General features: G+C 52.5%; 1 protein-coding gene across 4 annotated transcripts in view; it reads left to right on the top strand.

The window, feature by feature from the left end:
- Nucleotides 1–22,385, top strand: part of DNAI1 (dynein axonemal intermediate chain 1) — a 269,556-nt gene that overhangs the window by 154,521 nt on the left and 92,650 nt on the right. For 3 of the 4 annotated variants that reach the window (XM_068253053.1, XM_068253042.1, XM_068253033.1), the window contains exons 19-20: nt 2,817–2,916; nt 19,529–19,714. In XM_068253053.1, coding sequence (XP_068109154.1) covers nt 2,817–2,916; nt 19,529–19,714 — 286 coding nt within the window. Of the gene's footprint in view, nt 1–2,816; nt 2,917–19,528; nt 19,715–22,385 lie in introns of those variants that run through there. The other variant, XM_068253063.1, reaches the window with a different exon arrangement.

Below are 22,385 nucleotides of genomic sequence, written 5' to 3'. Positions count from 1 at the left end.
CTCCTCGTTGTTTACATGTTTCCAGTCTCTGCATTGCCTGGACTGCTGTTCAGCTATCTGTTACAGCAAACCTGTCATGGGAAACACTAAGGGGCTACTATTGCCGGACTTCCAAATCCCGCCCTCCCTGGCTGTGCTAGAGACTAAAGGAGGACTCCGGCCACGCAGAACAGCTCTGCAGTCATTACCAGCGCAGCTATTGGTCACATCAGCTAGAGTGCAAACACCACGAGATCTCACTGACATAAGAGAAATGAAACATGCCCAACATTTTAGTTGTTCTGCTCAGCTCACCATTCTCCTATTGTACAGGGGCGGGCGAGTTTTCCTAGACGGTATGCAGCCTGCAGCTCTGGAAGTCCGTGCTGCAGAAAATGGCCGCTAAAAAAAAGTGGCTAATTAAAGAGGAACTGTAGTAAAAATAATGTAATGAATAAAATCGCTTAATTTTTTTTTTTTTACAACATTCATCTACAGATTATTTATTGTTTGCCCATTGTAAAATTTTTCCTCTCCCTGATATACATTCTGACATTTATCGCTGGTGGCGACATCTTTAGTGCTGTCAGCAGCAGCTCTTCGGAATGTTTGTTTTGGAGAATTCCAAAGCCAGAACAAAATATGCCTGGTCTCACAGAATGCTCTGGGAGAAGAATTACCCATAGCTAAATAGCCTAGGCTGTGACGTCACTGCAAGGGCGGGGCCACGTTCAATATACAACAATATATAGATATAGGAATCTGATGCTGAAACCAGGAAAATTACCATAAACTTTGGTATCCTGAATAATTGACTGCATTATGCTCTGTCAGGCCAACGCTGTACAGGAAAGTCTACCTACCCCAAACACTGGAGAGAAACTGCATCACTCATATCATGTCTTCAACCATTTCATTCTATCCACTAGAGCTGGTCAACAAGATATAAATAATTCTGGCATGCATGCAAATTAAATACAAATTGTAGGCAGTTTTGAATTTGAGCCAATCAATTGTCAGGAATTGTGTTTGGTTGGCCCTATTCCAACCTGCATAGAATTTGCATTAGATTTGCCTACAAGTTAGAACGGTTAGCATCTGTCAGGGCTCGTTTCCACTATAGCGAATTCGCATGCGCATCCCGCATACGAATTCGCATGGCCAATACAAGTGAATGGGGCTGTTTCCACTTGTCACGATTTCTGAGCGTTTTTCTGTGCAGAAAAAATCTGCACGGCAGACCCATCAGAATTCGCACACCGCATACCGCTATGCGAATCGCATACAATATTTTTAATAGGAAATTTGCATGCGGTTTTGGTATGCAACTTTTCATGCGAATTCGCATACGATTTCCCATAGAAACAATGGAAAAGCACACAGGCACTGCCATGGTTAAATTCGCATACATAGTCATCCATGCGAAATCGTATGCGAATTCGCATACAACCGCATGCAATTTTTTTCCGCCACACAAGTGGAAATGGGCCCTTATTGTAACAGACTCTGTCAAGGCTGGGAGTGTCCCGCTTCCTGAGAGTCACTCAGTGAGTGCAGCTGTGGAAAATAAGCAACAGTATTTCCTGCTCTGTGTGGCTTATTATTCATGCAGGAAGAAATGCACCTGGGCTGTCTGTAGCCAGCACTAGAGCAAAGCGAAGTACAGATGCCAGTCTACTATTATTCATTTATAAAGTACCAACATATTCGGTGGCGCTGTACAAAGTAAGGAACAAACACGGGGTACATAATAATACAGACAGTGGTATACACAAAATTCAGACACTGGTACATAATACAGAATTGGTACACCATAATTACAGTGACAAATGTAACATGATGAAGATAATGAATAGCTAATTCCGGGTGAGAGAGCCCTGCCCTTGTGAGCTTACAATCTAACGTTTTATGGTCAGTTCTGGGAATGGTTAGCCGGCTGCACATTGGAAAGGGAAGACGTTTGTGTATATAAAGCAGGATACTTATCTGAAAATTATTATTATTATTATTATTTATTGTATTTATAAAGCGCCAACATCTTACGCAGCGCTGCACAATAGATAAATGGGTTAACATACAGGTAGAACATACGGAAACTCACAACAAAACAAGATCATGCAAATGATTTGATAACAATACAGTGTCATAGGTCAAAATAGAGACTGTTCGAGTCTACAAGAGGGGTGGTTGCGAGTAAGATTGCATAATCAAGCTGGATACGTTATGGAGGAGGGCCCTGCCGGAGGCTTACAATCTAAAGGGAAAATGGAACCGGTACCCTCACAGCATGTCCTCCCGACGAACAAGGTTCCCCGATCCATCTCCCTACCCACGTGGACACACGACAGGTGTGAATGGAAAAACAAACGATGGCGGAACTTTGCACGGGAATCATTAGGGATCTTAAAGATCTAATCTGTTGTTATGGTCGTTATTGCAGCAATCTTGCGCTTGTACCCGCATCGCAAGACCACGGAAATGATCGCTCTTCGCTCAATAAATTGCCAGTCGTCAGAAACATCACTGTAAAAAGCATGCAGAGGGTACGGGGCCTTAAGTGTCTCCTCAGGCTGCGCAGCACGAGTCACTGATCTGGAACGGATGTGTAGAGCGGGGAAGTCTAATCTGCACACATGTCCCGGGTGAGCGAGTTGCAGCACATTATAGCCGGGAGTAAAGCTAGTATTTATAGAAGCAGACAGAAATGGCAGCCTCCATGTTTCTCTCTTGCGTTTGAGGGATGAATGTGTTGGTGGTTTCGGCCTGTAATGTATACAGGGCTACAGTGAGCTGAACCCCCAGCAGATAGGTTATTATAACCATGTCTCTTTTCATAGGACCCCCATGTTTGTTTTTGATCTGAACTCTGCAGTGGGGGATGTTGCCTGGTCCCCATACTCCTCCACCGTGTTTGCAGCTGTCACCACCGATGGCAAGGTATGTGTCTCCTCTGTGACCTGTAGTATGTGTGTCTCCTCTGTGACCTGTAGTATGTGTGTCTCCTCTGTGACCTGTAGTATGTGTGTGTCCTCTGTGACCTGTAGTATGTGTGTGTCCTCTGTGACCTGTAGTATGTGTGTGTCCTCTGTGACCTGTACTGTGTGTGTCTCCTCTGTCTTTGTGACCTGTTGTATGTGCGCCTCCTCTGTGACCTGTAGTATGTGCGCCTCCTCTGTGACCTGTAGTATGTGTGTCTCCTCTGTGACCTGTAGTATGTGTGTCTCCTCTGTGACCTGTAGTATGTGTGTCTCCTCTGTGACCTGTAGTATGTGTGTCTCCTCTGTGACCTGTAGTATGTGTGTCTCCTCTGTGACCTGTAGTATGTGCGCCTCCTCTGTGACCTGTAGTATGTGTGTCTCCTCTGTGACCTGTAGTATGTGTGTCTCCTCTGTGACCTGTAGTATGTGTGTCTCCTCTGTGACCTGTAGTATGTGTGTCTCCTCTGTGGCCTGTAGTATGTGCATCTCCTCTGTGACCTGTAGTATGTGCGTCTCAGTATGGTGTCTCCTCTGTGACCTGTACTATGTGTGTCTCCTCTGTGACATGTAATACATGCATCTCCTCTGTGACCTGTAGTATGTGCGACCTGTAGTATGTGCGTCTCAGTATGTGCGTCTCTTCTGTGACCTGTAGTATGTGCGTCTCCTCTGTGACCTGTAGTATGTGCGTCTCAGTATGGTGTCTCCTCTGTGACCTGTACTATGTGTGTCTCCTCTGTGACATGTAATACATGCATCTCCTCTGTGACCTGTAGTATGTGCGACCTGTAGTATGTGCGTCTCAGTATGTGCGTCTCCTCTGTGACCTGTAGTATGTGCGTCTCCTCTGTGACCTGTAGTATGTTTGTCTCCTCTGTGACCTATAGTATGTGTGTCTCCTCTGTGACCTGTAGTATGTGTGTCTCCTCTGTGACCTGTAGTATGTGTGTCTCCTCTGTGACCTGTAGTATGTGCATCTCGGTATGGTCAGGGCCGGATTTGTACTTTTTACCGCCCAAGGCCCACTTTCACCAGCTGCCCCCGACCCCCCCCCCCCCCCCCCCCCCGCAGCACGGCAGAGATTAGATTGTAGCCTCCTCCGATGACAGTGATGGCAAGGATTACATTATAAGCTTCTCTGAGGACAGTTAGTGACATGATGGCAGGGATTAGATTGTAAGCTTCTTGGCAGGCAACACATTTGTAAGCTTGTAAGCTTCATGGCAGGCAACACATTTGTAAGCTTGTAAGCTTCATGGCAGGCAACACATTTGTAAGCTTGTAAGCTTCATGGCAGGCAACACATTTGGTGAGTGAAAGCAGGTCAGAGATCACTGTAAGTGTCTGTTCGCTGCCCCTTCCTCCCCCATGTGCCAGATCCAGCTGTTAGTAGCCACACACCGCTATGTGCAAACTCTGTGTAGCAGGATGAATGTTTGCCAGGCTAACTGCTAATACCACCCTGCTGCCCACAGCCCGCCCCTAGTTTTCCTGGTGCCCTAGGCCATGGCCTATGTGGCCTTGCCTGAAATCCGGCCATGGGTATGGTGTCTCCTCTGTGACCTGTACTATGTGTGTCTCCTCTGTGACATGTAATACATGCATCTCTTCTGTGACCTGTAGTGTTTTTGTGTTTCCTCTGTGATCTGCAGTATTGGTAGCTTGGAGGTTGGCTGAGAGCATTAGACCATGTGTGGTTTTTGGAGCGTTATGTGAGAGCGTTAGATGTGACTGTGTGTGAGGTGACACAGCGGGTATTTGGAGCATTGTGTGAGGTGTTGCCAGGGGTAAGCACCAGGCCTGTTCAGGCATTCACGGCCCCTTGAATTGTAGCATTGTAACACTTGTGGCTGGCAGACCTGGAGGGACTTCAGAGCTGTATTTCATCATGTATTGGAGTCAGCTGGGCTCTCGGCCTGCCATCTCCTCTTTGTCCTCCGGGGGGCTTTGATTACTCACAAGGATGTCATTGTTCAGCAGCTGAGTCCGGTCAGTGAGTGTTATAAATAGACTGAAGCAGCATTATGTGGGAACACACAGCGCCTGGGAACCCTCCACATCCCCCCTGCTCTGACAGCTGCCGCCACTTGGCGCTGGTCACATGACCCCGGGAGCAGAGGGTCCCATGGCATTGCAGTGGGCGACAGCTAGCCAGACCTGTGACAGCTGTGCTCACATTCCTATACTCTGTGCCTCAGCCACAGCGATGCAACCACCAGGAAAAGGAATACCACTGATTATCGGTTACAGTGGCACCTGTCACTGAGATATATACAAGGCAGCAATTACCAGTCAGGGCCGGGACCCACTACAGAGGGACAACCACTATCACAAACACTAGAGTTTTTTTAGAGGGATTTTGCCACTTAAACCAGCGATTTCCAGAGCGGTATTAGCCCACGCATTCCCTGAGGGCTCGTACACACTGCAAGCGTTTTTTTGGTTTTTTTTTACACACGGGCAACTTTTAAAATCACCCACCAAACGCTTGTGCAATGAATGTCTATGAGAAGGTTCATATCAGCGCAGGTCGTGCGCTGCGCGTTCAGCAGAGTGGTGCGAGGACCATTTTTGAGGCAATTCCGCCTCAATGGAAAGTATAGGAGCAACGCCAAACGCTCACAAAATCGCTTTGTGCAGCGTTTGTGTTTAAGAATAAATACATTGTATTTATTCTTTTCCGGGTCTTAGAGTTCCCTTCAGGGAGTGAATTACAAAACCGCTCGGAAAAAATGCTTAGAAAACCGCTAAGCACAAAAAAGAATCGCCCACCCAGGCGCCGGGAATCGGGGGGGAAAAAAGCCTCAAAAACAGCCCAACGCGGACGGACACGCGAGCCGAACGCAATGTGAACAAGGCCTGAGGCAGGGTTCATACTTATTCATATTCACATGCTTCTTGTGAAGGTGCAGAAAAGGCACTCGACACATTCAATGAAAGTCAATGGAAATTCGCGCTTCTAAAATTCAGGTTGTCACATGTACAGGTGTAAAATTAGAATATCGTGCAAAAGTCCATTTATTTCAGTAATTCAACTTAACCACCCTGGCGTTCAATTTCTCCAGGATTTCCGTGCAAAAAGTGTTTCAATTAATTTCCAATAATTTTCAACCATTTTTTTTTTTTTTTTTTTGCAATCAATTTTTTTTTTTATATTGAATTCAATACAGGTTATTGTATTGAATTCAATTTAAAAAAAAAAAAGTGTTTGCTGCAAGATGTTGATGATGCTGTGTGACCCCTGGTGTCATCAACGCTGATCGACGGGGGACATGTGATCGCCGAGGGAGAAGCAAAATCCACCAAGAGACATGGAAGAAGACACTGGGGAAGCTATCAGAGGTACGTGACGAGGGATCAGCACGCCAATGGTGAGTATAAGACCCAGATGTATAGCCAGATGTATATAGTGAGGCAGGTGTTTAGCCAGATTTATAGGTAGCCAGATGTCTCCCCCCCCCCCCCCTCCCTCCTAGCACTCTGTGGGTAGCGATCTGTGCAACCCCAGCGTGCAGAACAAGCATCCAGCCAACCTAGGGAATCCCTGGGCAGCCAGCGGGGCAGAGAATGTGTGGGGGTTCCCCCTTGTATGCAGCGGAATTTGCGGGCAGGGGAATCCCCCTCTGTGTGGGCGGGGGGAACCCCCTTCTATGGCGGCTGTGTGGGCAGGGGAATCCCCCTCTGTGTGGGCGGGGGGATCCCCCTTCTATGGCGGCTATGTGGGCGGGGGGATCCCCCTTCTATGGCGGCTGTGCGGGCGGGGGGATCCCCCTTCTATGGCGGCTGTGTGGGCGGGGGGATCCCCTTCTATGGTGGCTGTGCTGGCAGGGAGATCCCCCTTCTATGGTGGCTGTGTGGGTGGCCTATCCCCTCCTCCCCCTCCCTCCCGATTCCCCCCCTCCGCCCCCCCCCTCTCAGCCCGTTGAGTAAATAGATCTACTCACCCGACGGATGCGGCGCACACTCTCCTCCATCTCCGAAGTCTCGTTCTCTGTACAGTTACATTACGAGACTTGGTGACGTCACCAAGCCTCGTAATTTGATTTATCTACTGAACCCGGGTTCTTTCACTGTAGTAGCTCTTATTTAGCACCCCAGTTGATGCTTTGCCAATTCACTCTGATATCACCTATTGGAGGTGGTATGTACTTATATTTTATCATCTATTCATGAGGTGTACTGATTGATGAGTGCCTTTTAAATGGTTTTATTCATGGATAGTGCATTATGCTGTTATAATAACATTTGATTACTTTTTTGCATATATCCTTCTATGTGGTGCTATATTCTGGTCATATACTTTCCTTAGTTAATTATTGATTTCTGTGACCAAGTACACATCTGCTGGCACAGTTGTGCAGAAACTCTCCCCTTGTCAAGATTTGTCGCTATCTTGGAGGTAAACACAGGGATAGGAATTCCTTGTTTAAACGCCCACCAGGGGCGGTCCTGCAGGGTTTCCTGAGCTGCCATTGGGCAGCTCTCTCCCCCGGGCCGCGCCCCCTGCCGGTCCCCCGCCTCCCTGCACGCTATGAGAGACATGCAGTCTCTCCGTGCAGCATTGATGTCCCAAAAAGTGAAAGTGGGCCATTGCAGCCCACGGGAGTGGCGGTTTTTGTAGCTACCTGATCCACTCAGCCACACGGATCAGGTAGCTACATTTTTTTTTTAAAATTTTTGAGCCCACCTCGGGCTCTCTTTAATTGGTGAAACTGATCTACGAAATAGGAACCCTCTGCAGGTGTTTGGGTATTTCCCCCCTCCCCACCGATCTGCCACACTCTCCTCTTATGCTGCGACCCCTTCTGCCCCCCAAAAGTCCCTGAGCGGACCCTGGGGGGCGGATTTTTTTTTTTTTTTTTGCAGGGGGGCCCAGGGATTTCTAGGTACGCCCCTGCAAGGACCCCAAAGCTCATAAACTTGGTCATTGATTAATTGTGTGTTAGGGCTAAAAAAAAATGGGCGGAGCCAACACCAGCCAAATACATACCCGGGCAACGCCGGGCAATCAGCTAGTAACAAATAAAGGCTGGAAATATCTCACTTGTAATGACTCTATTTCATACATTAGCTTCATCTTGTTCTAGTTAAATTACTGAAATAAATAGACTTTTGCAGGATATTCTAATGTTTCCCGTTTCACCTGTAGATTGTAGGTGTGAGTGATTGACTATATGTAAATGAGATTGTCTGCTCTATTATGTATATATGGAAATAGCTTTTCCATCTTTTTAAGATATTTAGAATCAATAAATTCATGATTATTTTATATCCAGCGCTCCTCTCAGCATCTTTCTTACAGATCAGGTGCTCTGACTGAGGTGTGACTGGATTAGCTGCATGCTTGTTTCAGGTGTGTGATTCAACTACTACTGCAGCCAAAGCAATCAGCAGGCCTGCCAGGCAACCGGTATTGTTTAAAAGGAAATAAATATGGCAGCCTCCATAGACCTCTCACTTTAGGAGTGCTTGACCCTGTGAAATTCTGATGCGTCACCCATACAGCGACACACGTGGGATAAGCTGCTGATGTCAGTGATTATCAGCTGAAACAATCACTCAGGACAGGGTATACCTCCGAGCCCTCCGTTGTCCTAAATTCCACTGCTTCCCCCGTAACATGTTACTGAGGGGGTGAGAGACCGCGCAGTCATAGGGGCCCCAGCTTTTTGCCAATTCCCATCTGCCCATCCACTCCCCCTTTCCTGGCCGGCGTTTTGGCCACACAGTCATCGGCCGTTCTTGTTGTGTGATCCCGGCTCTGCCATTTCTGCTCTGATAAATAACTGTCAGGCAACAAGATGTGACATTCAGCTGAATCCCGGCTCAGCCCTGCATGAGATATTACCGTGTAACCTCGCCTCCTTACACTGTGATGTACAGAGCCAATACTCACCTCTCCCTGCTCCACCACTTCCCTCCGCCAACTCCGCTGCTATCAACCCCTTCACTGCCGCACCGCTGAGATATTACCGTGTAACCTCGCCTCCTTACACTGTGATGTACAGAGCCAATACTCACCTCTCCCTGCTCCACCACTTCCCTCCGCCAACTCCGCTGCTATCAACCCCTTCACTGCCGCACCGCTGAGATATTACCGTGTAACCTCGCCTCCTTACAATGTGATGTACAGAGCCAATACTCACCTCTCCCTGCTCCACCACTTCCCTCCGCCAACTCCGCTGCTATCAACCCCTTCACTGCCGCACCGCTGAGATATTACCGTGTAACCTCGCCTCCTTACACTGTGATGTACAGAGCCAATACTCACCTCTCCCTGCTCCACCACTTCCTTTCGCCAACTCCGCTGCTATCAACCCCTTCACTGCCGCACCGCTGAGATATTACCGTGTAACCTCGCCTCCTTACAATGTGATGTACAGAGCGAATACTCACCTCTCCCTGCTCCACCACGTCCCTCCACCCACTCCGCTGCTATCAACCCCTTCACTGCCGCACCGCTGAGATATTACCGTGTAACCTCGCCTCCTTACACTGTGATGTACAGAGCCAATACTCACCTCTCCCTGCTCTGCCTCCTCCCTCCGCCCGCTCCGCTGCTATCAACCCCTTCACTGCCGCACCGCTGAGATATTACCGTGTAACCTCGCCTCCTTACACTGTGATGTACAGAGCGAATACTCACCACTCCCTGCTCCACCACTTCCCTCCGCCAACTCCGCCACTATCAACCCCTTCACTGCCGCACCACTGAGATATTACCGTGTAACCTCGCCTCCTTACACTGTGATGTACAGAGCCAATACTCACCTCTCCCTGCTCCACCACTTCCCTCCGCCAACTCCGCTGCTATCAACCCCTTCACTGCCGCACCGCTGAGATATTACCGTGTAACCTCGCCTCCTTACAATGTGATGTACAGAGCCAATACTCACCTCTCCCTGCTCCACCACTTCCCTCCGCCAACTCCGCTGCTATCAACCCCTTCACTGCCGCACCGCTGAGATATTACCGTGTAACCTCGCCTCCTTACACTGTGATGTACAGAGCCAATACTCACCTCTCCCTGCTCCACCACTTCCCTCCGCCAACTCCGCTGCTATCAACCCCTTCACTGCCGCACCGCTGAGATATTACCGTGTAACCTCGCCTCCTTACAATGTGATGTACAGAGCGAATACTCACCTCTCCCTGCTCCACCACGTCCCTCCACCCACTCCGCTGCTATCAACCCCTTCACTGCCGCACCGCTGAGATATTACCGTGTAACCTCGCCTCCTTACACTGTGATGTACAGAGCCAATACTCACCTCTCCCTGCTCTGCCTCCTCCCTCCGCCCGCTCCGCTGCTATCAACCCCTTCACTGCCGCACCGCTGAGATATTACCGTGTAACCTCGCCTCCTTACACTGTGATGTACAGAGCGAATACTCACCACTCCCTGCTCCACCACTTCCCTCCGCCAACTCCGCCGCTATCAACCCCTTCACTGCCGCACCACTGAGATATTACCGTGTAACCTCGCCTCCTTACACTGTGATGTACAGAGCGAATACTCACCTCTCCCTGCTCCGCCTCCTCCCTCCGCCCGCTCCGCTGCTATCAACCCCTTCACTGCCGCACCGCTGAGATATTACCGTGTAACCTCGCCTCCTTACAATGTGATGTACAGAGCGAATACTCACCTCTCCCTGCTCCGCCACGTCCCTCCACCCACTCCGCTGCTATCAACCCCTTCACTGCCGCACCGCTGAGATATTACCGTGTAACCTCGCCTCCTTACACTGTGATGTACAGAGCGAATACTCACCTCTCCCTGCTCCGCCACGTCCCTCCAGCACTCCGCTGCTATCAACCCCTTCACTGCCGCACCGCTGAGATATTACCGTGTAACCTCGCTTCCTTACAATGTGACGTACAGAGCGAATACTCACCTCTCCCTGCTCCGCCTCCTCCCTCCGCCCACCCCGCTGCTATCAACCCCTTCACTGCCGCACCACTGAGATATTACCGTGTAACCTCACCACCTTGTAATGTAACATACAGAGCGAATACTCACCTCTCCCTGCTCCGCCACGTCCCTCCACCCACTCCGCTGCTATCAACCCCTTCACTGCCGCACCGCTGAGATATTACCGTGTAACCTCGCTTCCTTACAATGTGACGTACAGAGCGAATACTCACCTCTCCCTGCTCCGCCTCCTCCCTCCGCTGCTATTAACCCCTTAACTGCCGCACCGCTGAGATATTACCGTGTAACCTCGCCTCCTTACACTGTGATGTACAGAGTGAATACTCACCTCTCCCTGCTCCGCCTCCTATCTCCGCCCACCCCGCTGCTATTAACCCCTTCACTGCCGCACCGCTGAGATATTACCGTGTAACCTCGCCTCCTTACAATGTGATGTACAGAGCGAATACTCACCTCTCCCTGCTCCGCCACGTCCCTCCACCCACTCCGCTGCTATTAACCCCTTCACTGCCGCACCACTGAGATATTACCGTGTAACCTCACCACCTTGTAATGTAACATACAGAGCGAATACTCACCTCTCCCTGCTCCGCCTCCTCCCTCCGCCCACTCCGCTGCTATTAACCCCTTCACTGCCGCACCGCTGAGATATTACCGTGTAACCTCACCACCTTGTAATGTAACATACAGAGCAAATACTCACCTCTCCCTACTCCGCCTCCTCCCTTCGCCCACCTGAACTTAGAACTTCCTCTTTGCTTTAAAAGATAAGCAACAGCATTATAAACTTTACAGAAAAACATTTTCTTTGTTACAACTGATGCAAATCCTGCAATAAATCCAATTGCCGACAATCAGCAAAGTGCAGAAAAGCGTCCAAATGTGAACCAGCTCTAAAGCCACGTTTGGATAAAGTCGATAATGACCGCCTCAGCCAATAATCAGACATGTCTGCAATAGCCCCCCTCCCCCCCACACACACATACTCACGTGACCCTCCCAGCCCCCCGCACGTGATCTGCCAGGTGGAGAGACCTTGGCAGAGCGCCGGCCGACGTCATTGAGCACGCCTCTTCCCTGTCCGCCGTGTGATGTCACGTACTTGCTGCTCTATCGCCCCTCCGCATAGCAACACAGCGCGTCGTCAGTTATATAGCGGGCTTCATGTCTGTACAGCCCGGCTCAATGATGTCACCCAAGGAAATAGGGTCTCCGATCCCAGATGGGGGACATCTGTCACAGGTGTGTATGCAGCTTAAGATACAGACCAGCCACCAAACCTCCTACCCTTTCTTCCCTGTGGAGAAAAGGGCTGCTTAGGACCCTCAATTTTGATTGGCCAATCGCTGATCAATGTAGCATGAGTTTACCCACACAATCTGCTCATCGTTTCCAAAATCTGGTAGCCCTCATACTACACAGAGGTGGCAAAATTGGCCAATCAAAATTGAAGGTGTGTACCTAGCTTAAACCTTTGTTTTCCTTGTTGTAGAGAGTGGAGGAATGGGAACCCCATAAGGCTTCTTCTATCTGCTGTTCATTTCCTGGTCCCGGGACGGCCAGGACTCGCATGGAAGTCCATAAATAATACATATTACATTAGAGCAGGGGAGGGTCACCACCTCGGTCTCGGGTAAGAATAAAAGCATGTATTTATAATAGGATGGTATAAATATTCCAGCTCGCTGTGTGCAGCCCATAGAGGCAGGCCAGGGTACAGCGCTGAAAGGGTTAATACCGAGCACCTCCAGCACGGTGAAATATTCATCATACAGCGTTTTAGTGCCGTGTCTGGGCTGATGACTGGCATATGTGAACATGGCTCTGTGCTCCCCGAGGTGTACAGAGAATCCACTCAGCCATATGTCTCTGCTCTGCGAGAATTACGCCTGGCTGAGCCCTGGAGACGGCCTTCCCAGAATCCCTCACTCCCGCTGTCTGTGCTCACTGACCGAGGTACACTATACCAGGGAGGGGGACCAATATCACAGCCTTCCCAGAATCCCCCACTCCCACTGTCTGTGCTCACTGACCGAGGTACACTATACCAGGGAGGGGGACCAATATCGCAGCCTTCCCAGAATCCCTCGCTCCCGCTGTCTGTGCTCACTGACCGAGGTACACTATACCAGGGAGGGGGACCAATATCGCAGCCTTCCCAGAATCCCCCACTCCCACTGTCTGTGCTCACTGACCGAGGTACACTATACCGGGGAGGGGGGCACCAATATCACGGCCTTCCCAGAATCCCGCTCCCGCTGTCTGTACTCACTGACCGAGGTACACTATACCAGGGAGGGGGACCAATATCGCAGCCTTCCCAGAATCCCTCACTCCCGCTGTCTGTACTCACTGACCGAGGTACACTATCCCGGGGAGCGGGGGCACCAATATCACTGCCGTCCCAGAATCCCTCGCTCCCGCTGTCTGTACTCACTGACCGAGGTACACTATACCAGGGAGGGGGACCAATATCACAGCCTTCCCAGAATCCCGCTCCCGCTGTCTGTACTCACTGACCGAGGTACACTATACCAGGGAGGGGGGGCACCAATATCACGGCCTTCCCAGAATCCCTCGCTCCCGCTGTCTGTGCTCACTGACCGAGGTACACTATACCAGGGAGGGGGACCAATATCACGGCCTTCCCAGAATCCCTCGCTCCCGCTGTCTGTACTCACTGACCAAGGTACACTATACCGGGGAGGGGGGGCACCAATATCACTGCCGTCCCAGAATCCCTCGCTCCCGCTGTCTGTACTCACTGACCGAGGTACACTATACCGGGGAGGGGGGGCACCAATATCACGGCCTTCCCAGAATCCCCCGCTCCCACTGTCTGTGCTCACTGACCGAGGTACACTATACCAGGGAGGGGGACCAATATCACGGCCTTCCCAGAATCCCTCGCTCCCGCTGTCTGTGCTCACTGACCGAGGTACACTATACCAGGGAGGGGGGGGGGGGGGCACCAATATCACAGCCTTCCCAGAATCCCTCGCTCCCGCTGTCTGTACTCACTGACCGAGGTACACTATACCGGGGAGGGGGGCACCAATATCACGGCCTTCCCAGAATCCCCCGCTCCCACTGTCTGTGCTCACTGACCGAGGTACACTATACCAGGGAGGGGGACCAATATCACTGCCTTCCCAGAATCCCTCACTCCCGCTGTCTGTGCTCACTGACCGAGGTACACTATACCAGGGAGGGGGACCAATATCACTGCCTTCCCAGAATCCCTCACTCCCGCTGTCTGTACTCACTGACCGAGGTACACTATACCAGGGAGGGGGACCAATATCACGGCCTTCCCAGAATCCCTCGCTCCCGCTGTCTGTGCTCACTGACCGAGGTACACTATACCAGGGAGGGGGACCAATATCACAGCCTTCCCAGAATCCCCCGCTCCCGCTGTCTGTACTCACTGACCGAGGTACACTATACCGGGGAGGGGGGGCACCAATATCACGGCCTTCCCAGAATCCCCCGCTCCCACTGTCTGTGCTCACTGACCGAGGTACACTATACCAGGGAGGGGGGGCACCAATATCACGGCCTTCCCAGAATCCCTCGCTCCCGCTGTCTGTGCTCGCTGACCGAGGTACACTATACCGGGGAGGGGGGGCACCAATATCACGGCCTTCCCAGAATCCCTCACTCCCACTGTCTGTGCTCACTGACCGAGGTACACTATACCAGGGAGGGGGACCAATATCACTGCCGTCCCAGAATCCCTCGCTCCCGCTGTCTGTGCTCACTGACCGAGGTACACTATACCAGGGAGGGGGACCAATATCACGGCCTTCCCAAAATCCCTCGCTCCCGCTGTCTGTGCTCACTGACCGAGGTACACTATACCGGGGAGGGGGGGCACCAATATCACGGCCTTCCCAGAATCCCTCGCTCCCGCTGTCTGTACTCACTGACCGAGGTACACTATACCGGGGAGGGGGACCAATATCACAGCCTTCCCAGAATCCCCCACTCCCACTGTCTGTACTCACTGACCGAGGTACACTATACCGGGGAGGGGGGGCACCAATATCACGGCCTTCCCAGAATCCCTCACTCCCGCTGTCTGTGCTCACTGACCGAGGTACACTATACCAGGGAGGGGGACCAATATCACAGCCTTCCCAGAATCCCCCACTCCCGCTGTCTGTGCTCACTGACCGAGGTACACTATACCAGGGAGGGGGACCAATATCGCAGCCTTCCCAGAATCCCTCGCTCCCGCTGTCTGTGCTCACTGACCGAGGTACACTATACCAGGGAGGGGGACCAATATCGCAGCCTTCCCAGAATCCCTCACTCCTGCTGTCTGTGCTCACTGACCGAGGTACACTATACCAGGGAGGGGGGGCACCAATATCACTGCCGTCCCAGAATCCCTCGCTCCCGCTGTCTGTGCTCACTGACCGAGGTACACTATACCAGGGAGGGGGACCAATATCACTGCCGTCCCAGAATCCCTCGCTCCCGCTGTCTGTGCTCACTGACCGAGGTACACTATACCAGGGAGGGGGACCAATATCACTGCCGTCCCAGAATCCCCCGCTCCCGCTGTCTGTACTCACTGACCGAGGTACACTATACCAGGGAGGGGGACCAATATCGCAGCCTTCCCAGAATCCCTCACTCCCGCTGTCTGTGCTCACTGACCGAGGTATACTATACCAGGGAGGGGGAACAATATCGCAGCCTTCCCAGAATCCCTCACTCCCGCTGTCTGTACTCACTGACCGAGGTACACTATACCGGGGAGCGGGGGCACCAATATCACGGCCTTTCCAGAATCCCTCGCTCCCGCTGTCTGTGCTCACTGACCGAGGTACACTATACCAGGGAGGGGGACCAATATCACTGCCGTCCCAGAATCCCTCGCTCCCGCTGTCTGTACTCACTGACCGAGGTACACTATACCAGGGAGGGGGACGAATATCACTGCCGTCCCAGAATCCCTCGCTCCCGCTGTCTGTACTCACTGACCGAGGTACACTATACCAGGGAGGGGGACCAATATCACATCCTTCCCAGAATCCCCCGCTCCCGCTGTCTGTACTCACTGACCGAGGTACACTATACCGGGGAGGGGGGGCACCAATATCACGGCCTTCCCAGAATCCCTCGCTCCCGCTGTCTGTGCTCACTGACCGAGGTACACTATACCAGGGAGGGGGACCAATATCGCAGCCTTCCCAGAATCCCCCGCTCCCGCTGTCTGTACTTACTGACCGAGGTACACTATACCAGGGAGGGGGACCAATATCGCAGCCTTCCCAGAATCCCTCGCTCCCGCTGTCTGTACTCACTGACCGAGGTACACTATACCAGGGAGGGGGACCAATATCACGGCCTTCCCAGAATCCCCCGCTCCCGCTGTCTGTACTCACTGACCGAGGTACACTATACCAGGGAGGGGGACCAATATCGCAGCCTTCCCAGAATCCCTCACTCCCGCTGTCTGTACTCACTGACCGAGCTACACTATACCAGGGAGGGGGACCAATATCACTGCCGTCCCAGAATCCCTCGCTCCCGCTGTCTGTACTCACTGACCGAGGTACACTATACCAGGGAGGGGGACCAATATCACAGCCTTCCCAGAATCCCCCGCTCCCGCTGTCTGTACTCACTGACCGAGGTACACTATACCAGGGAGGGGGACCAATATCGCAGCCTTCCCAGAATCCCTCACTCCCGCTGTCTGTGCTCACTGACCGAGGTACACTATGCCAGGGAGGGGGGGCACCAATATCACTGCCTTCCCAGAATCCCCCGCTCCCGCTGTCTGTACTCACTGACCGAGGTACACCGCCATGTACCAGGGGGAGGACACAAGGGGGGGCACCAGTATAACAGCGCAGAGTCTGAGGGGCAGGGGGAGACTCCTCTTTCTGCACGGGGGGGGGGGGGGGGGGCGCCATTATCACAGCATAGAGTCTGGGGGTACAGGGAGAGACTCCTGCTCTGCTAGAATTACGCCTGGCTGAGCCCTGGAGACGGCCTTCCCAGAATCCCTCGCTCCCGCTGTCTGTGCTCACTGACCGAGGTACACCGCCATGTACCAGGGGGAGGACACAAAGGGGGGGGCACCAGTATCACAGCACTGGGGGTACAGGGGGAGACTCCTGCTCTGACGGCTTCCCAGAATCCCTCGCTCCCGCTGTCTGTGCTCACTGACCAAGGTACACCGCCATGTACCAGGGGGAGGACACAAAGGGGGTGCACCAGTATCACAGCACTGGGGGTACAGGGGGAGACTCCTGCTCTGACGGCTTCCCAGAATCCCTCGCTCCCGCTGTCTGTGCTCACTGACCAAGGTACACCGCCATGTACCAGGGGGAGGACACAAAGGGGGTGCACCAGTATCACAGCACTGAGGGTACAGGGGGAGACTCCTGCTCTGACGGTTTCCCAGAATCCCTCGCACCCGCTGTCTGTGCTCACTGACCGAGGTACACCGCCATGTACCAGGGGGAGGACACAAAGGGGGGGCACCAGTATCACAGCACTGAGGGTACAGGGGGAGACTCCTGCTCTGACGGTTTCCCAGAATCCCTCGCACCCGCTGTCTGTGCTCACTGACCGAGGTACACCGCCATGTACCAGGGGGAGGACACAAAGGGGGGGCACCAGTATCACAGCACTGAGGGTACAGGGGGAGACTCCTGCTCTGACGGTTTCCCAGAATCCCTCGCACCCGCTGTCTGTGCTCACTGACCGAGGTACACCGCCATGTACCAGGGGGAGGACACAAAGGGGGGGCACCAGTATCACAGCACTGAGGGTACAGGGGGAGACTCCTGCTCTGACGGTTTCCCAGAATCCCTCGCACCCGCTGTCTGTGCTCACTGACCGAGGTACACCGCCATGTACCAGGGGGAGGACACAAAGTGGGGGCACCAGTATCACAGCACTGAGGGTACAGGGGGAGACTCCTGCTCTGACGGCTTCCCAGAATCCCTCGCACCCGCTGTCTGTGCTCACAATGTACCAGGGGGAGTACACAAGGGGGGGGCACCAGTATCACAGCACAGAGTCTGGAGGGGGGGGGGGGAGTTGGCAGGGGGAGGCTCCTCTTACTGCACATTGGGGGTATCAGAGCAGGGACAAGGTCCTCCAGGACCCAACGCTGAGACAGCAAAGTGCACCCCCTCATCCCTCCCACCCCAGCCGTCACACACTGATTGCTATAAGACTAATATCTAGTTATCAGGCTTGCAGTCGCTGCCATGTATCTCCTTTTCTTATTTCTCTCTGCTTCATACACAATAGTGGAATGATAGCTGAGTGAGTTGTGCGCCCCCCTCCTACACTGCGCCCTAAGGCTGGAGCCTCCCTTACCTCTGCCCCGCCCTGCGCCCCCTCCTACACTGCGCCCTGAGGCTGGAGCCTCTCCTGCCTCGGCCCCGCCCTGCACCCCCTCCTACACTGCGCCCTGTGGCTGGAGCCTCTCTCGCCTCTGCCTTGGCCCGTCCCTGGGTATCAGTATTACAGGGCAAAGTCTAGGGGTACAGTGGAAGACTCCTCTTACTGCACACAGGGACAGATTAATCACAACCAGTCTGACTGCTATCTACCTCACCTTTCAAAGCGGAGTGACGACCGCGGAGCATGTGGGCTATGTCCTGAGGGGATACTTCCGTCTTTCCATGCCAGTCTGCCTGCCTTTCTTTTCATACCCGGCTAAGTATCTTTTACTTATTCACTTCTTTGCAGATCCTAATAGGCTGCTTCCACTTGGTCATTAGTGACTCTGACAGTATTTAAACTGCACTTTTAGTCTGATAGGTTGCACAGTTATTGCATATGTTGAATGATTGTTTGTTTGTGTAGCACTATATGCACTTTCATGGTTCCAATTTTTGCACTTTATAATTCTTACTGAACCCGGGTTCATCCACGAGGGGGCTCATTCTCTGAGCCTCCAGTGGTTACAGGTTATACATCCACTGAGACTGAACATAATAGATTATTCTATCTAGCAGGCCCATTATGTTGAATATGGCTGGAAATACAATATTATGCTGTTTTTAGATGTTTTTAAATTTTTGTGTATCATTGATATGTGTTTGCAAAGCTTGTAATAAAAATATATTTTTTTGATTGATACATATGGTCTGCAGTGGTGCTGTGTATAGGGGTATCTTTTCTCTTCAGTACTATACAACCAGTCTGACTGTTGTATGTACAGAACGAGGAGTATGGTAATATACAATCAGTTGGTATGCGTAAGTCTGTGTTAGTACCCCTTGGTATGCGTTATTGTGCGTTTTTTTCCATAGCAGTGCATTATGAAAAAGCATTCAGGTAAAACGCATATAGTGGGAACTGTGGCATAGGAAAACATGGGCATTACTTTGAAAATCAGTTTTCTTTCAGTTATAGCTGAGAGCAACTGAAAAAGGGGCCTAAGACCCCCACGGAGTGGGAGGAGCTTACACAGGGCTGACTGTTGTATGTACAGAGCATGGAGTATGGTGAGACCCTGAGGAGTGGGAGGAGCAGGCACTGGTCTGACTGTTGTACATGCAGAACGGAGAGTATGGTGAGACTCCAAGGAGGTCTGACTGTTGTACATACAGAACTCATAGTCGCACATCTGAGATTGTGCCGTTTTCTCCTATTCCAGGTTCATGTGTTTGACCTCTCAGTGAACAAGTATGAAGCCATCTGCCAGCAGCCTATTGTGGCCAAGAAGAAAACCAAACTGACTCACATTGAGTTTAATCCCATCTACCCGGTGATTATTGTTGGAGATGACCGTGGACACGTCACCTGCCTGAAGCTGTCACCGAACCTGCGCAAGATGCCCAAGGTAAGACGTCAGGATGTCGTGGCAAGCTGAGCTATGAGCTCCTCATGTTTAATATTTACCTTATTCCTTATGTGGTCTCCCCATATCCTGTCTTCCTACCCCATCTGCAGTCTTCCCTCCCATGTGTGGGATTGTCTCTAGGGTACAGCCTGCATGGGCTTTGTAGAATTATGGACCTGGGACATAGCGGGAGGAGTAATGTAGCCTTTGGAGAAGTATTCTCCTGCTTATTGCTCCATCTCTCCAGTTGTGATAGTTTCCATTGTAGAACACCTCTCTAGTTGCAGGGATGACCATTGAAAAGGCCTTTAGATTTACCATTTATCTGCAGGCATGGGAAGACTAAACAAGATAACTGGGAGCAAGAGGAGTAGACAGAGGCTCAGGGCTAGAGACACAGAGGTGCAGAGATACACTGGGGGCAGGAGGAGTAGACAGAGGCTCAGGGCTAGACACACAGAGGTGCAGAGATACACTGGGGGCAGGAGGAGTAGACAGAGTCTTTTGGCTGGAAACACAAAGGAGAAGATGATACACTGGGGGCAGGAGGAGCAGAGCGAGGCTCAGGACTGGACACAGGTGCAGAGATACACTGGGGGCAGGAGGAGTAGACAGATGCTCAGGGCTGGACACAGAGGTGCAGAGATACACTGGGGGCAGGAGGAGTAGACAGAGGCTCAGGGCTGGACACACAGACGAGCAGAGATACACTGGGGGCAGGAGGAGTAGACAGATGCTCAGGGCTGGACACACAGAGGAGCAGAGACACACTGGGGGCAGGAGGAGTAGACAGAGGCTCCGGGATGGACACACAAAGGAGCAGAGATACACTGGGGATAGGAGGAGTAGACAGAGGCTCAGGGCTAGAGACACAGAGGTGCAGAGATACACTGGGGGCAGGAGGAGCAGAGCGAGGCTCAGGGCTAGAGACACAGAGGTGCAGAGATACACTGGGGGCAGGAGGAGCAGAGCGAGGCTCAGGGCTGGACACACAGATGAGCAGAGATACACTGGGGGCAGGAGGAGTAGACAGATGCTCAGGGCTGGACACAGAGGTGCAGAGATACACTGGGGGCAGGAGGAGTAGATGGAGGCTCAGGGCTGGATACACAGACGAGCAGAGATACACTGAGGGCAGGAGGAGTAGACTGATGCTCAGGGCTGGACACAGAGGTGCAGAGATACACTGGGGGCAGGAGGAGTAGATGGAGGCTCAGGGCTGGACACACAGACGAGCAGAGATACACTGGGGACAGGAGGAGTAGACAGGGGCTCAGGGCTGGACACACAGAGGAGCAGAGATACACTGGGGGCAGGAGGAGTAGACAGAGGCTCAGGGCTAGACACACAGAGGAGCAGAGGTACACGGGGACAGGAGGAGTAGATAGAGGCTCTGGGCTGGACACAGAGGAGCAAAGATACACTGGCGGCAGGAGGAGTAGACAGAGGCTCAGGACTGGACACACAGAGGAGCAGAGAAACACTGGGGGCAGGAGGAGTAGACAGATGCTCAGGGCTGGACACAGAGGTGCAGAGATACACTGGGGGCAGGAGGAGTAGATGGAGGCTCAGGGCTGGACACAGAGGAGCAGAGATACACTGGGGGCAGGAGGAGTAGGCAGGGGCTCAGGGCTGGACACAGAGGTGCAGAGATACACTGGGGGCAGGAGGAGTAGATGGAGGCTCAGGGCTGGACAAACAGACAAGCAGAGATACACTGGGGGCAGGAGGAGTAGACAAAGGCTCAGACTGAACACACGGAGGTTAGAAGATATGCTGGGGGCAGGAGGAGTAGACTGAGGCCCAGGGCTGTACAAACAGAGGAGCAGAGACACACTGTGGGCAGGAGGAGTAGACAGAGGCTCAGGGCTGGACACACAGAGGAGCAGATATATACTGGGGGCAGGAGGAGTAGACAGAGGCTCAGGGCTGGACACACAGAGGAGCAGAGATACACTGGGGACAGGGGGAGTAGACAGAGGCTCAGGGCTAGACACACAGAGGAGCAGAGATACACGGGGGCAGGAGGAGTAGATAGAGGCTCTGGGCTGGACACAGAGGAGCAAAGATACACTGGCGGCAGGAGGAGTAGACAGAGGCTCAGGACTGGACACACAGAGGAGCAGAGATACACTGGGGGCAGGAGGAGTAGACTGATGCTCAGGGCTGGACACAGAGGTGCAGAGATACACTGGGGGCAGGAGGAGTAGATGGAGGCTCAGGGCTGGACAAACAGACAAGCAGAGATACACTGGGGGCAGGAGGAGTAGACAAAGGCTCAGACTGAACACACGGAGGTTAGAAGATACGCTGGGGGCAGGAGGAGTAGACTGAGGCCCAGAGCTGTACAAACAGAGGAGCAGAGACACACTGTGGGCAGGAGGAGTAGACAGAGGCTCAGGGCTGGACACACAGAGGAGCAGATATATACTGGGGACAGGGGGAGTAGACAGAGGCTCAGGGCTAGACACACAGAGGAGCAGAGATACACTGGGGGCAGGAGGAGTAGATAGAGGCTCTGGGCTGGACACAGAGGAGCAAAGATACACTGGCGGCAGGAGGAGTAGACAGAGGCTCAGAACTGGACACACAGAGGAGCAGAGACACACTGGGGGCAGGAGGAGTAGACAGATGCTCAGGGCTGGACACAGAGGTGCAGAGATACACTGGG

Source organism: Hyperolius riggenbachi, chromosome 1 (assembly GCF_040937935.1).
Source record: "Hyperolius riggenbachi isolate aHypRig1 chromosome 1, aHypRig1.pri, whole genome shotgun sequence".
Classification (NCBI taxonomy): Eukaryota; Metazoa; Chordata; class Amphibia; order Anura; family Hyperoliidae; genus Hyperolius; species Hyperolius riggenbachi.
Note: the sequence above shows the minus strand (reverse complement) of the source record. Positions and strands in the feature narration are given on the sequence as shown.